Source organism: Saccopteryx leptura, chromosome 7 (genome assembly GCF_036850995.1).
Source record: "Saccopteryx leptura isolate mSacLep1 chromosome 7, mSacLep1_pri_phased_curated, whole genome shotgun sequence".
In the NCBI taxonomy this organism is placed as follows: domain Eukaryota; kingdom Metazoa; phylum Chordata; class Mammalia; order Chiroptera; family Emballonuridae; genus Saccopteryx; species Saccopteryx leptura.
Genome location: NC_089509.1, coordinates 85,999,423 through 86,015,248, shown reverse-complemented (window position 1 = coordinate 86,015,248; position 15,826 = coordinate 85,999,423). Strand labels below are relative to the sequence as shown.

General features: G+C 41.0%; 1 protein-coding gene across 2 annotated transcripts; it reads right to left on the bottom strand.

Annotated features, from left to right (window-relative positions):
- Window positions 1-281: 281 nt before the first annotated feature.
- MAIP1 (matrix AAA peptidase interacting protein 1) lies at window positions 282-15,785 on the bottom strand. 2 transcript variants are annotated; one of them, XR_010746644.1, is made up of 5 exons: window positions 15,235-15,785; window positions 9,103-9,174; window positions 5,637-5,763; window positions 2,705-2,848; window positions 282-671 (listed from the first exon to the last, which is right to left on the bottom strand). XR_010746644.1 is itself a non-coding variant. In XM_066346097.1 (5 exons), the coding sequence occupies exons 1-5, from the start codon at window positions 15,682-15,684 to the stop codon at window positions 593-595; spliced, it is 876 nt and encodes a 291-aa protein (XP_066202194.1). In that variant the 5' UTR covers window positions 15,685-15,781; the 3' UTR covers window positions 282-592. The 2 variants fall into 2 exon arrangements, 1 of the variants encoding a protein (XP_066202194.1); XM_066346097.1 differs by having other exon boundaries at window positions 2,705-2,852; window positions 15,235-15,781.
- Window positions 15,786-15,826: the final 41 nt, after the last annotated feature.

Here is a 15,826-nt window from a genome sequence, read left to right as displayed (position 1 = left end):
CTAGGACTCCAAATACAGGTATGTGACAAGACTTGGTATCTCACAGAAGGCTGATGGACTCTTCTATTTGTTTTTCCTCTTTGTGCTTTAGAAAGCTTCAAGTTCACTGTGCAGTTACTAGTCTATTATAATTCCATCCATGCCTCCTTCTCATCTAGCTAGTGACAAGAGGTAATCAAATAGCACTGATTTTTGAAAGTAAATCTATACATACTTGAATTATTAATTTAAATATATTAAGCACAGATAAAATATTTAAGGACTATTAATTTAGAAATGTGTAGTTTTTCAATACCTTTTTTATTATCTATAAAATTTGTATGTGTATACATACACGTACATGTAACATCAGAAATGGTAGTGAATGATACCAACGAGCTACTGTAGTTTATTTTGACCTCTTTTCTAGAAGGTGATGACAATCTGTGGAAAATGCTTATTATATCCTGCCAATATACTGCAAGGAGTACTTCAGAATACAAAAGTCATCCACACACTTGGCTAAATGAAGATCAACTGATCCAAAATTTTTCTTCCTTAGTTTTTTTACAGCAATAAAATCAGTCCAATAAGCTGATTTTTCCAAGAAAGATTATTCTAATAACTTCGAGTGGTCAATTCGTGCAATGGTCCAGTCAGGCTTTACTCCTTGTGTGAACTCCCTCTGAAATCTAGAAAAAAAATCACAAATAATTTGAATCCTACATCAGTCCCATACTTTTTAGTTAACTAATTTTTGCAAGTATACATTAGAGGCAGTTTTTAGCAATAAGCTAATGGTCAGTGGTAAATAAAAATCAAAATAAAAATGTTCACCAATTCTATCACAAAAAATAGCCCCATAAAATCAGAAGCTAATTCTCAACTAAAACAAGTATTTTTAATAGCCTAATCTACACTCCAACAACTGCCACTCCTGGGAGAAACTGGGGTATTATTCTGTCATACTGCCTATAACATGTGCCTAAAAAGAGGAGAAAGAAATTGGACACAGTGATGAAAACAGCACTCAAGTGTTATTGGTTTACCATATACATTACATCAGTTTTGAAAATAACAGTGTTTATAGGCTGCCCATAGTCTTAGCAGGAAATATCAGAGGGACCAAAGGTTAGTATTGGTTATAGTGTTGTTTAATTATAAATGATATCACAAAAGAGACAATTCAGTAAACTCAAATAAGTATTTAAATATATATAATTATGTCTTCATTGACTTGCTTGACTTGTTCACTGCTTCAAATTTTATTAGCACAAAAATACACTATAGTGTCTTTAGAGAGAGACAGACAGACAGACAGACAGGAAGAGAGAGAAATGAGAAGCATCAAATTGTAGTTACAGCACTTTAGTTGTTCACTGATTGCTTTTGCATATGTGCCTTGACTGGGGTGCTCCAGCTAAGCCAATGACCTCTTGTTCAAGCTAGTGAACTTTGGGCTCAACCAGCCACTGTAGTCTATGATCCCGTGCTCAAGCCGGTGACCACTTGCTCAAGCTGGTGAGCCCGCACTCAAGCCGGAGACCTTAGGGTTTCAAACCTGGGTCCCCAGCTCTATCCAGGTTGATGCTCTATCCACTGTGCTACCACCTGGACAGGTTATAGTGTTGTTTTTCTTTTTAAATTATTTTTTAGAGAGACAGGAAGGGGGGGAGTGAGGGAGGGCAAAAGGATGGGGGGGAATATTGATTTGTGGTTCCACTTATTTATGCATTCACTGGTTGATTCTTGTATGTACCCTGACTGGGACTGAACACCCAACTTTGGCATGTCAGGACACTCTAACCAACTGAGCCACTGGGTCAGGGCTATAGTGTCTCTTTTAGACAATTTGTTAACCTCCTACTAGACAGTACTCCTAAAGGGCAGGAACCCTTTAATTTTATACTTGAACTTCTACCAGAGTACTTGATAAATGGAAGACAGTCAGTAAATGCCTAATGAGTGGATAGTCCATGTGCCAATTATGGCAGATTTTATTTTCCAGCAAGGGCCATTAATCACATCTCCTATCCAAGGGGCTCTTCTGCAATGTGACCTTGCTATTACCCCGTAAAGAGATGGAGTCTCTCCAGGCCCTTTTACCTGTGCAGGTCCTGTGACTGCTTTGACAAGTGGACTGTGTTGTTGTTCCAATCCTGGGCATAGCTCTTTACTAGTCTAGCATCTTCTGTCTTCTGCCTCTTGAAAGCCAATCCCCACAAAACATGTGACTAGCCTGAGACTACCACAAGCCCAAGCCACAAAGAAAGGCCTTGGAGAATGAGACATGTGGAGAAGCCAGTGAGCAACAAGGGGACACATGTGTCAGTGAAGAAGCCATTGTGGAAATGAATCCTCCTGCCCCGACACCCCAGTTGATGCCAGATGAAGCAGAGAGAACCCCATAGCTGAGTCTTTCCAAAATTCCTGAGCAGTAGAATAGGTGCAAAATAAACAGGCTGGTTGAAGCTCCTGAGCTTTGGAGTGGCTGGTATTGCAGCAGTAGAAAGCGAAACACTGTTTAATTACATTCAGAAATATTATCTCCTTCTAATTTCTGAACTCAATTGTTTCATGGCCAGTATGTCATTATGAATTTTTCTCTTCATAAATAACTTATAAAATTTCAATCCTTTCTCCTAAAGCTCCCTTTAGTTTTCATGCCTTCTTACCGCCTTCCATTTTCTCAAGAAAGGAAACAATGACATGTGATCAGACTCACTCATAGCTTGCAGTAAGAAGTTGTTTAGTTTCCATGTTTCGATCTCCCACCTTAACCTGGAACACACCAGCTCCACTTAAAGTTTCACTGGGGATGTTGGCACTGGTTAGATACCAAAAGCACATCAGGATGTTAACAAACTTCCTTCCTTAGGAAAAAAAACATACACATACACACACAAATACAGATCACAATAACCTATTATCCATATATCCAAAATGAAATCAAAATTGGTAATACTTATACAGTGCTACAAATCAAATTTTGTGCTTGCTCTAGTCTAATGTAAGATACTTTTGTTGTTGCCTTTTTATTTTTAGAAAATTCTCTTAGGGTAAGTAATGTATTTACCCTCTTCTCTGCATTGCAATAATAATAGCTACTATTTACTGAGCAAGCGTAGTATACAGATTATTTTCAATTTGTAGCATTTTCTAAAATTATAATAGATAGTTGTTGTCAAACCAAAAATGAGGGGGGAAAACATTTTCTGCTGCTAAGTAATTAACAACCCCAATCGCCAGAAAGAAGACTTCTACCCTAATTCACTTTGCTATATCTAGTGATTTTACACCATGTCTTGCGTAAAAACCAGGTCGTGACTATGATGCTAAGAGGCAGTTTGAAATATTAGGAGAGAAAAAGTACTTATGAAAAACATATACCTTTACAAATGGTTTCAAATTATGAAAAAAAATTTTAACTATTAAGAATCCAAATTAGAATCGCCTTGGAAAGTGTATAAACAAAGCCTAGATTTCCTATATGCCTGGCCTATAATAATATGCCAATATTTGTAGCAGGAATAAATAAGTCAACAAATTTTCAGGGATGCTGTAGGGAAAACATATGCATTGGACAAGGAAGATGAACCAGATAAACAATGAAGTTCCTTCTGACTTTTTTCAGTCTCCAACTAAATCTAACTTGGTAGTTCTACAGTTAATCTTACTTTCAAAACAGTCTTTAGCTGATATTATATACTTTTTCTTTTTCTTTTCAACTGAGAGGAGAGGAGATAAAGAGACAGATTCCTTCATGTACCCTGACCGAAATCCAGGGATCCACCTGCCAACATCTGTCTGGGGCCAATGCTCAAATCAACCCAGCTATCCTCAGCACCTGAGGCTGACGCTCAGACCAACCAAGCTATCCTCAGTACCTGGGGCAGAGGCTCGAACCAATCGAGGGGAATAGAGATGGGGGGGGGGGAGAAAGGGAAAGAAGGGGGAAGAGAAACAGATGGTCATTTCTCATGTGTGCCCTGACCAGGATCGAACCCGGGATGTCTACACACTGTGGTCATACTCTATCCATTGAGCAAACCAGTTAGGACCATACTTCTTCTTTTATTTCTTACCCCTTCTATTTAATACACAGCTAGACATTTAAAATGTTCAATTGTTTCCTTCCAGTTAGGAAAACTAAAACACAAATATTTTTGATTTGAGACATGGGAGCAGCTTGTCCTAGACAGAATATTTTCATCAATTTAAGTGACGATTCTCTCTCCGATGACTCAAATAGCAGTAGAGAAAAGTTCCAGATAGAAGAGTATAAGGAACTATTGCCTATCTCAACTCTTCCAAGGCTAGGGCTTTAAAGAATAAATATATTATTTTCAGGTATTGTAATGCCCCCAGCTTCATACTTTTTCTTTAGGATTGCTTTGGCTATTCGGGGTTTTTTATAGTTCCATATAAATAGATCTGATGATTTTTTGCTCCATTTCTTTAAAAAATGTCATTGGAATTTTGATGGGAATTGCATTAAATTTGTATATTGCTTTGGGTAATATGGCCATCTTGATTATATTTATTCTTCCTAACCAAGAACAAGGTATATTCTTCCGTCTCATTATATCTTTTTCAATTTCCCTTAACAACATCAGACTAAGAAGTTCTTTGCTCAGCAAGAGAAACTGATAACAAAATAAACAGACAGCCAACTAAATGTGAAATGATATTTTCAAACAACAGCTCAGATAAGGGCCTAATATCCAAAATATACAAAGAACTCATAAAACTCAACAACAAACAAACAAACAATCCATTAAAAAAATGGGAAGAGGACATGAACAGGCACTTCTCCCAGGAAGAAATACAAATGGCCAACAGATACATGAAAAGATGCTCATCTTCTTTAGCTATTAGAGAAATGCAAATCAAAACTGCAATGAGATACCACCTCACACCTGTTAGATTAGCTATTATTAACAAGACAGGTAATAGCAAATGTTGGAGAGGCTGTGGAGAAAAAGGAACCCTCATACACTGTTGGTGGGAATGTAAAGTAGTACAACCATTATGGAAGAAAGTATGGTGGTTCCTCAAAAAACTGAAAATAGAACTACCTTATGACCCAGCAATCCCTCTACTGGGTATATACTCCCAAAACTCAGAAACATTGATACGTAAAGACACATGCAGCCCCATGTTCATTGCAGCATTGTTCACAGTGGCCAGGACATGGAAACAACCAAAAAGCCCATCAATAGATGATTGGATAAACCAGGAACTGCATTATTCCATACGTAGGTGGGAGATAAAAGTGAAACTAAGAGACATTGATAAGAGTGTGGTGGGGGGGGGGGGGGGAGAGGGAGAGAGAAAGGGGGAGGGGAGGGGCACAAAGAAAACTAGATAGAAGGTGACAGAGGACAATCTGACTTTGAGTGATGGGTATGCAACATAAGTGAACGACAAGATAACCTGGACTTGTTATCTTTGAATATATGTATCCTGATTTATTGATGTCGCCCCATTAAAAAAAATAAAATCATTTAAAAAAAATATATATATATATTATTTTCTCTGAAGTCCCATAAATATCCACTCGTACCACAAAACTCACACTATTTCACAATTTCCCAGTAGTTTAGCTCATCTGGAGAATTACAGATCATCTAAAGTTTCCCGTGCTCCAGCATTACCTTTATCATCGTAGTAAATGGAGATGTCTCCTGTTGACGTGTACACGATTTCATCTATGTCAGCAGCAAGGGCGTTTTTATGGTTGTCAGGTAGTGAAGTGACCTTTTCTTTCAATACATGCAGCACCTAAGTTTGGAAAAAGCAAACTGAAATTCACCTCTTGAGTTTTTGGAACTTTTTCAAGAAGCTCAGTAAGTTCTTCATGGAATTAATTCTTCTAATCCTATTTTTAAATTTACCACCACATTTACTCAGCTTCAAAAGCAAGGCCGAAAAGTATCGTTACTCAATTAGGTAATTTTTCACAGAACAGTCTATATAAGAACAACTGAGAGGCATCATTATTTACTTATGCCTTAGTAGTAAGTCATTCTATGCTTCTGTATGACCCAAAATATCCCAATGAGTTATACAGGTACTCTACAGTGTGTCCGTAAAGTCATGGTGCACTTTTGACCGGTCACAGGAAAGCAACAAAAGACGATAGAAATGTGAAATCTGCACCAAATAAAAGGAAAACCCTTCCAGTTTCTGTGGGATAATGTGCCAGCATATGCGCATGTGCACATGATGACGTAACACCGTGTATACAGCGGAGCAGCCCATGGCCATGCCAGTCGAGATGTGGACGGTACAGAGGAAAGTTCAGTGTGTTCTGTGGCTCACTAAATTCGAACCTGTGACCAAAGTGCAATGTGAATATCGGAGCATTTATAACGAAGCGTCACCACATAGGAATAACATTACTCGGTGGGATAAGCAGTTGAAGGAAACCGGCAGTTTGGTGGAGAAACCCCGTTCTGGTAGACCATCAGTCAGTGACGAGTCTGTAGAGGCTATACGGGATAGCTACCTAAGGAGCCCTAAAAAAATCTGTGCATGAGCCTACATCGAACTGCACTGAATAGGTATGAAACTGGGAGGGTTTTCCTTTTATTTGGTGCAGATTTCACATTTCTATCGTCTTTTGTTGCTTTCCTGTGACCGGTCAAAAGTGCACCATGACTTTACGGACACACTGTATTTTGGCTGATTGCACATATACTATTTTTAAGCATATATAACAGTGGTTCTCAACCTGTGGGTCGTGACCCCGGCGGGGGTCAAACGACCAAAACACAGGGTCGCCTAAAGCCATTGGAAAATACATATTTCTGATGGCTTTAGCCACTGAGAAGCCACGCTACCGTCTGCAGCAGCGCTATTTAGCTTGAATGCATGCAGTTATGGACGTGCGTTTCAAACTGAATGCCTGCGGTCATGTGCAGACGTGATTGCATCATCCGTCTGGGGCCTAAGGGGCGGGGGAAGCGGGGAGAACGCTCTATAGTCCATAGCAGCACGGCTGCTTGTCCATAGCAGCGCATTACATGTGTCCGGCGCTTGCTGACGTCATCAGTGGGCGGGTGCAGCAAGCGCCAGAGGACAGAAGCCTAGGAGGCGGAGAGCCAAGAGAGCCTGCGAGACAGCCTGCTGGTGTAAAAAAGGTTAATAATGTAAAAACAGTACACACACCATACACACAATACTGTGTAAGTGTAAGGTGCTTTGTGTGTAATCATTACACAGTACACAAAGCAGCTTACACTTACACAGAGCACCATACATTTACACAGTGTGAACTACATCGGTCTTATACTATAAGAGACCACTATAAGATGTAGTTCACACTGTTCCCCAATGTATAATTATCTCCCATATCTCCCACTATTTTCCCATATTCTGAATGAGGAAACTGCTGAAATCAGCGGTTTCCGGCATTGAATCGGCCTCCTATTGATTTCATTGGGAGTGCGGCGGATTTTGTGGAAGAGAGCTCCTGAGAATCTCGGGTTACCACACAATCCTCCGCAGCCTCCTTTTGATTTCAATAAGAGGCGGAGAAATGACAGTTTCTAACACATTTCTTCCTCTCCTATTCAAGTCAATGGGAGGCCGCAGCAGATTCTGCTCAAATATAGAGCATGTTGCTTAATTTTTTTCACGCTAGAACTTTTCCTAGAGCAGAAAAATTCCAAAGGTGGAATCTGCCACCCCAATAGACTGAAAGAGGCCTCACACTGAGGAATCTGCTGTGCGGATTCTGCAGTGTAAAAGATCTGCCTCCTATAGAAATCTGGCTAAATGTCATGTTCCTCAAAGAAGGCAGATAATGTAGGAAACACGTAAATTTTATATTTATCCAATTTATTTTTCCAAAGTTGAAGTTTCATTTGGAATGATTTAATTTTTTCAGACAAATCGAGGGACGTTGCATTTGGTCCTTGCGGTGATAAATTTAAGTCATTCAAGATGACAAAGATGTCCACCAAGTAAGCTATTTTCTGCAGCTCAGTTTTATCGCTAAAAAGTGCTTCGAATTGCGGTCTTGCTTTCTGATTAAAAAATGTTTTCAATTCATCATGAAGCTCAAAGACACGTTTTAAAACTTTTCCTCTTGACAACCATCTGACTTCAGTGTGAAATAACAGAGCATTGTTTGGTGCATCTAGCTCGTTGTACAGTTGCCAAAACAGCCGACTGTTTAAGGCGCTCGACTTCTGTGAAAGAACATTTGCACATGCTTGCAGACAAAATTTCATCATACTTTCCTAATCTACCTGACACCCCATTTGCACTTGCCAGAAGTCCATTCACAGTGAAAGTTGAAGATGTTCCGGAGACAGCGCAAGAAGAGTTCATTGACCTAATTAACAATGATGCAGCGAGAACAGATTTCTCTACAATGCCACTGACAAAATTCTGGATTAAGTGTTTACAGTTATATCCTATTCTGTCTGAGACTGTGCTGCACCTTCTTTTTCCTTTTCCAACAACATATCTTTGCAAAACAGGGTTTTCCAGCTTGCTGGTAATCAAGTCTAAATACCAAAGTAGACTTGTGAAAAATGATCTTCGCTGTGCCCTTGCAAAGACTGCCCCAAGAATTTCTGAATTGGTAAGCAAGAAGCAACCACAACCATCTCACTGAATTTGGCAGCATACTGTTGCAAAATATTGCACTGTTTACTATTATATTACTGTTGTTATATTTAAACCTATGCTATGCCATGGTGAAATGTTATTTATTTGGAATTGTTGTTATATTTAAACCCATGCTATGCCATGGTGAAATGTTATTTATTGGAATTAGTAATAAATATTTCTCAATATATAATTAAATATTGTTTTTGTGATTAATCACTATGTTTAAATTATGTTTGATTTGTAGCAATGAGAATACATAATGCGTATCAGGTATTTACATTCCAAATCATAACTGTAGCAAAATTACAGTTATGAAGTAGCCACCAAAATTATTTTTTGGTTTGGGGTCACCGCAACATGAGGAACTGTATTGTGGGGTCACGGCATTAGAAAGATTGAGAACCACTGATATATAAGCATATACACAATGTACTGTGTATCATTTGATTGCAAGGATAATACATTTATTTTTATAGGAAAATTAAAAGTATACTTTACCTCTTTGACCACAAGTTCTTCCAACAGATCAAATTTACACTGTGACAGCAACTTGGACACATGAGCAAAAGCCTTAAAAAATAGTGGAAGGAGGGTAGTGATTATTATTTCAAAATATGCAAAATACCATACATTGTATAATGTTCAAACTTAAATAGCTAAGTGTAACAAAGGCTATTTGACAATAGAGGCAACAAACAATGTCAAGCATTAAGATATTAACGCTGGGTACAACTTCTTGTAGTTGGTTGGCTCTTCTTTTCTCATATGGCCTTCCATATGAGAAGGCCATAAACAGCAGTAAGCAGGCAGATGGCTAATTACATATCCACTCTCAGGACCCGGGAAAAGACAGTGCATGGTGTGCACACTAGGGCCTGAATAAAAATCCTCCTCTATGTTTTCTTTTAAAATAATGATGAAGTAATCAACCATTCAGAGGGTTATATGCCTCTCCCTGCCCCACACCACTTTTATCAAACACAGGTAGCAGTTGGGAAGCAGCACAATATAGACTCTACTGAGAGTCTGAAGAGCTGGGTTTTAGTTTGAACCATTAAGCTAGATAAGGCAGGTGTAGGAATATGGCAGAAAAGATCACGCCTTTACCCAGTGGGTTTCAGCTTTGACGTATGAGGTCCCATTTTAAAGTGGGAGGAACCAACTGCAAGCCTCCACATTCCCAGCAGTGAGAAATGGAAGCTTGCCTAAGACTTGTCCTGTCTTCAAGGAAGGAGGAAGGCAAGTTAACTGACGAGGTCAAGAATGATGACAAGGTTAGAAGGGGATGATGTGGGAGCATACAGAAGAGCCACCCAAGCCCATCTGGGAGGACCAGAGAGGGCTTCCTAGAGGGAGTGACATCTAAGGTAAAATCTGAAGAACGGGCAGGAGACAGAAGGTTCGCAGGCATGTCAGAGAGACAACATTACTAATTATTATGGGCTGAATTGTGTCCTCTTCAAGTTCCTATGTTGAAGCACACTAACTCCCCGGACTTCAGAAGGTGATTATATTTGGAGATAGGGCCTTGAAAGAGGTAACTAAGTAAATGAGGGTGGGTCCTAATCCAATCTGACTGGTGTTCTTGTAAGGGGAAACTTGGACACACAAGGAGGCACCAAAGGCACATGTGAATGGAGGAAACCACCATGTGAAGACTCAGAAAGAAGGCAGCTATCTATAAACAAAGGAAAGGGGCCTCAGAAGAAACCAAACTTGCCAACCCCTTGATCTTGGGACTTCTAGCCTCCAGAACTATGAGAAAATAAATTGTGTGGTTTAAACAACCCAGACTGTGATATTTCGTTATGGCAGTTGTAACAAACTAGTCCAGTAAAGCTGAATTTTGAGAAAACGCGTAAGTGCAGATGGATTCAAGGACCCTTTGAAAACACCCTTCCAGGCCCCGAGGATTCAGAGACCCTATATATTTTAGTAAGCTTTCATGTGTGGAAGATGGGTGGTATTTTGGTAAAAAGAAACAAAGACCATAACCATCATATTGAAACCCAGGCTCTATTTTGTGTGGCAAAGGCAGATTACACCTGAGCAAATTATCCTACACGGTTATAATGACCCATATGGAGGCTGCCTTGCTAAGAAAGGCTTTGATGATATAGTGTCTAACCTAAGAAGCTTTCTAGGAAATAGCCCTCTTTTTCATAGCAAAAGCTAAGATGTGCAAGCAAAATATAAGAAAACAAAAACGTGTATGATTAATATGGTTTGAGGGCAATAATAGGGAAGATACAGCAATATGCACATATCAATGGAAGGATACTGTGATACAAAAAACGTAAATTTGGTCTTCATTCTAGTTCCTGGCACAGAGCTCCTTAAAAAAAAACCCCTTTGGCCCTGGCCGGTTGGCTCAGAGGTAGAGCGTCGGCCAGGCGTGCAGAGGACCCGGGTTCGATTCCCGGCCAGGGCACACAGGAGAAGCACCCATTTGCTTCTCCACCCCTCCGCCGCGCTTTCCTTTCTGTCTCTCTCTTCCCCTCCTGCAGCCAAGGCTCCATTGGAGCAAAAATGGCCCGGGCACTGGGGATGGCTCTGTGGCCTCTGCCTCAGGCGCTAGAGTGGCTCTGGTCGCAACATGGCGACGCCCAGGATGGGCAGAGCATCGCCCCCTGGTGGGCAGAGCGTCGCCCCTGGTGGGCGTGCCGGGTGGATCCCGGTTGGGCGCATGCGGGAGTCTGTCAGACTGTCTCTCCCTGTTTCTAGCTTCAGAAAAAAAAATGAAAAAAAACAACAACAACAAAAAAAACCCCTTTGAACTATAGCTGAGTTTATGCTCAAAAGTGACCCTTGGAAGATGGGGGCTACCAGCGGAACCAACCATGCGATTACAGGTCCGTGACATTCAGCCTCACCTCCAGACTCTCAGGGAGGATACTGGTGCTGGGGATGGAGTTGACTGCCAGTGGCCAGTGAGTTAATCAATCACACCTACATAATGGAACCTGTATAAAAACCCTAAACAAAAAGGTTGGGAGAGCTTCCAGGCTGGTGGTCCTCGGAGATGCAGGAACCTGGAGGGCATGGAAACTCCACCCCCTCCCCACATACTTTCCACATGCACGTCTTCCATTCGCCTGCTCTTTTAAAGTAAACTGGAAATAGCAAGTAAAGTGCTCTCCTGAGTTCTGTGAGCCATTCTAGCAAATAATTGGGGTGTGTGGGAAACCCCGATTTATAGCTAGCAGATGAAAGGTACGGGAGGCCAGGACTTGGGTTGGTATCTGAAATGGAGGCAGTTTTGTGGGACCAAGCCCTAACTTTGGAATCTGCATTAAATGGGGGAGTTAGTGTCACTAAGCTGGCCTGATAAGGAGTATCTAACCTCAAGAGTCTTCTAGGAAATATCCGTCTTTTCCACAGAGAAGGCTAAAATGTGCAAGCAAGATAGAGTGGGAAAAAGAACATGATTAATGTAGTGTGATGGCAGTAATAAAGATTAGTGCTTACATCATGTCATGTATACACAAAATGGAGAACAGGGTCTGTGGAACTAACAAGGCCATTTATAGCACTGCATCGCCTATTCCCCTGGCTCAGGTGCTGAATAAAAGCTTCCCTATATTGTACTTAACCATCTCAATTTTAGCGACTCTGAGAACCAAGACTGTTTGTGGAGTGGGTCACAGGACAGTGGACCTTAGCAGTCACTAACTTGAGCCAATCATCTGACTTTTCTGGAACTTGGTTCCATCATTCATTAAACTAGAATGATAAACCCTAAGGTGCCTTTTCATTTTCATGTTCTATAATTAAAAAAAGAAAATGGTAATAAACATGATATAATTGATGAACTTGATATTCACAATCCAAGATAACACCGTATTGCTGGCAGGTTAGCCTAAGGAGAAAGGGCAAGTGGAATAGATACACTAGCTAATGGTTTTGTACCAGATTATTCCCAAGTCCACATTCATACAAAGGAAGATACAGTTGCATTATGAGATCTAATAGGGAGAAAGTTTTTCAGCCAAGCCTTTTTAAATCTTAGGTGTTGAAGAAGGGATCTGGCTTGAACTGAAACATATGTTAACTAACCACTAATCTAAGGGAATTGCCGAACATTTGCTACAAATGACCCAACATTCTTTCTGGATATCAGAAGAGCTAAATACACAAAAACTGACTTAGAATAGACAAAACTGCATACAGACTAGCTGATGAAGGGGTGGAGCTGCTACTTAATAGCAACGGTGGAGGGGGGCTAAAATAGCTAACAACTGAAGGACTTCTAAGATCAGAGAGTGACTAACAAGTGTCCCAAGCTCCTGTGATCAAAGGAAATAGGGACTAAGGTTTGATTCTCGCCCACGTAGGAAGATGACTTCCATTCTTTATTAACAAATAAATGAGCTGAGTTCTACATGTGTCATGATGTAGACAAGCTCATATGTCATCAACAGACACTGTGGAGAATAGGATCATGCAAATTTACCTCTGCATGGACAAAAGATTTTGAGAACTGACATGAGTTTACCCTTTATAATGCTATTAATCAAGTTTTCTTTGCTTTTTAATTTTTTTAATAAACACATATATCAGTCAAGAGTTGAGTCAGGGAAGGAGTTAATATTGACACTGATGATAACATTTAATTTATAACTGACAGGTTACATACCGTATTTCCCTATGTATAAGATGCACTTAGGGGGAAAAATTTGGCATCTAAAGACTGGGTGCATCTTATACAGTGGTTGTAGATTTTTTACTTGCATTTCTCGCTTTTTTGCACTTGTTGAGGAGTTGTATGAATTTTATGATGAATAAAACTTGAATTCAGTAACTTTATGTAATACTTTTTTTTTCCTCCAAATTTCAGGCCCCCAAATTAAGGTGTGTCTTATACATGGGGAAATATGGTAATATACAGGTATTGATCAACTTAAGACCTATGCAACTTACTGACCATTTGACTTTATGACCACAATCGCTAGCCACGACTGCTCCTTGTCTGGCAGCGCAAGCGTTGCCCAGCTGGGCTTACGACAGTACGGACCAGCTTCTGGCAGCACTACCATCTCCGCGGGCACCATTTCAACTGTTATCCCAGACTCAGTACAGCAATTTGTGTTTTGTGTCTTGGATATTTTTCACAAACCCCTCCTAAGATGTCTACCAAGGGGAACTGCTGCCTCAGATGACGACATCAACAATCCGCAGCCAAGCACCAGCGGCCAATAAAATGTTTCGTACATGTTTATATATTTTGATATGTTTTGCAATTGGGAAATGTTTCCTATGGTATTTTTTACACCTGTATTTTGTATTTTTGTATGCACCTGTATTTTGTAATTTTGTATGTTTTGCAAATATTAAACCAGTTGTACTGGTAACTCAATGTTTTACTTAAACCTGACGAATGTAAAAATAAGAAACAAAATGGTGTAGAAATGATACAAATGGCATAAAGTGAACAAAGAAAATTAAGATATATAACAATAATGAAAGAAAATTAAGATAAAATATGACAAAGATTTTTATAACATCATTTCACAGTACTGTACATATAGCCTACTCAACTTACGACCAAACCATGTTACGACCGGTCTGTTGGAACCAATCATGGTCATAAGTCGAGCACTAGCTGTAAATGGCTGTTTGTAGAAATAATCTGAAATGAATTGGGAGTAAACATCAAGACTCGTATACAACCAACTGTAAAATGATTACACTGATGGCATAATTTTAAGGTACATGGAGGCATGAACTGGGAAATAAACTATGACTTCTATTGTTTATCAATAGTTCTGAGTGTTTGGGAATGACAAACTCTCTATTCTCTAGGGAATTCAGAAGAAAGTTATTGACGGACTTGCATCCTAGAACATGCAATGTATACACACAATCTATCAATCTCAGGACCCAAAGTGACCAGCGTGTGGGAACAGTAAGGTGGAACATTATCAGCCACTCAGAAAGAGGGACAGAACTGTCAGGGTTAGGGCCACGCATCATCCGAAGCTATTTCTCATTATGCAGGCTGCTGTGCTCTCACAAGTGTCCAGGTTGTCTCAGCAAATTCTTTGAAGGAGGAAAACTGCTCATCTTTAGGAGTATAATGTGGAGGGGTCGGAGTGAAGGTAAGAGGAATAAAGAACAAAGGAGGTGTAGCAATACCTGGCAGGAAGTTTTGTGTTTCTACCCAAAATGACATTATAGAACTTTAAAAATGTAATCCCATTTACTCTTCAAAACAATCTTACCCACGAAAACAGCTGTTCAGCAAACATTCATGGAGTACCTACGATGTGCCACATTGTCTTTTGTATTTTGCAGAAAATCACGTTCATAAAAGATAAAGCTTCGTGGCTTTTAAGTGGCAGAAATGGGCTTTGAATCCATTTCAGATTCAAAACCTGTAGAGAGCGTTCAAGATAACTGGAGAACTTCACCCTTGTGTCTCAATCGAACCGAGGAGGGCCTCGGCGACCATGGAAACAGAAGCAGAAGCTTAGTTTAAAGGCGAAGAAGTGGCCCGACGGCTCTCTGCCGGGGTCACTACCCACGTTTGATCATCTGAGACCCTGTGGGACACCTCACCGCTAAGCACGTCTACGTGTGAGAGTTGAGTTGCATGACGCGTACAGGTCAACCCCAAGGAAGTGAACAAACCTGCTTCGCTCCCTCTGAGAATTCTGCGATGCTAAACTCTCTGTCGAAATAGGCCCAGATAAGGAAGGCGTAAATTCGAGTCCGAATCCAGTTGATGGGGTTGGAGAAGCCCAGAACAAACATCTTGGTTTTCTGGCGCTGCGGGGGCTGCTCCTCAGTGCTATAACCGCGCCGAGGGCAGCCAGGGGCAGCGGGGAGGGATACGGACGGCGCCGGGGGACTGAGCAGGAGACGCCGGGGGCCCCGAGCGGGCAGCGCCAAGGCCGCGGAGGCCCAAGGGACTCGAGAAAATGGGGCCGTTCTCGAGCCGAGGTGGCGACGGCAGAAGCAGCAAAGTCCGGCCAACGGCGGTCTCATCTCGGCTGCACCGGAGACCCGGGATCGGGCGGCTCCACCGGGCAGAGGCCAAGAGTAAAGCAAGCGGGGTAAAAGCCGAGTGGTCAGCGCCATTTTTGTGACCTCTAACCTCTGTGCTTGCCTGTGCTGTACCGAAAAACAGTCGGTGGGAAACCACCACCCCAGCTGGGTTCGGAGACAGTCTGGAGAGTAAACCTGACCTGCTGCTGCCACCTCTGGCGAGTCCGCCGTCTCC

Coding starts and splice junctions, on each gene's coding strand:
- MAIP1 (XM_066346097.1), bottom strand. CDS start 15,684: ATGGCGCTGACCACTCGGCTTTTACCCCGCTTGCTTTACTCTTGGCCT. Junction 9,175..15,234: donor TCTCAGAGGGAGCGAAGCAG/GTTTGTTCACTT, acceptor CTATTTTTTAAG/GCTTTTGCTCATGTGTCCAA. Junction 672..2,704: donor CTTCTTACTGCAAGCTATGA/GTGAGTCTGATC, acceptor TTTTTTTTCTAG/ATTTCAGAGGGAGTTCACAC.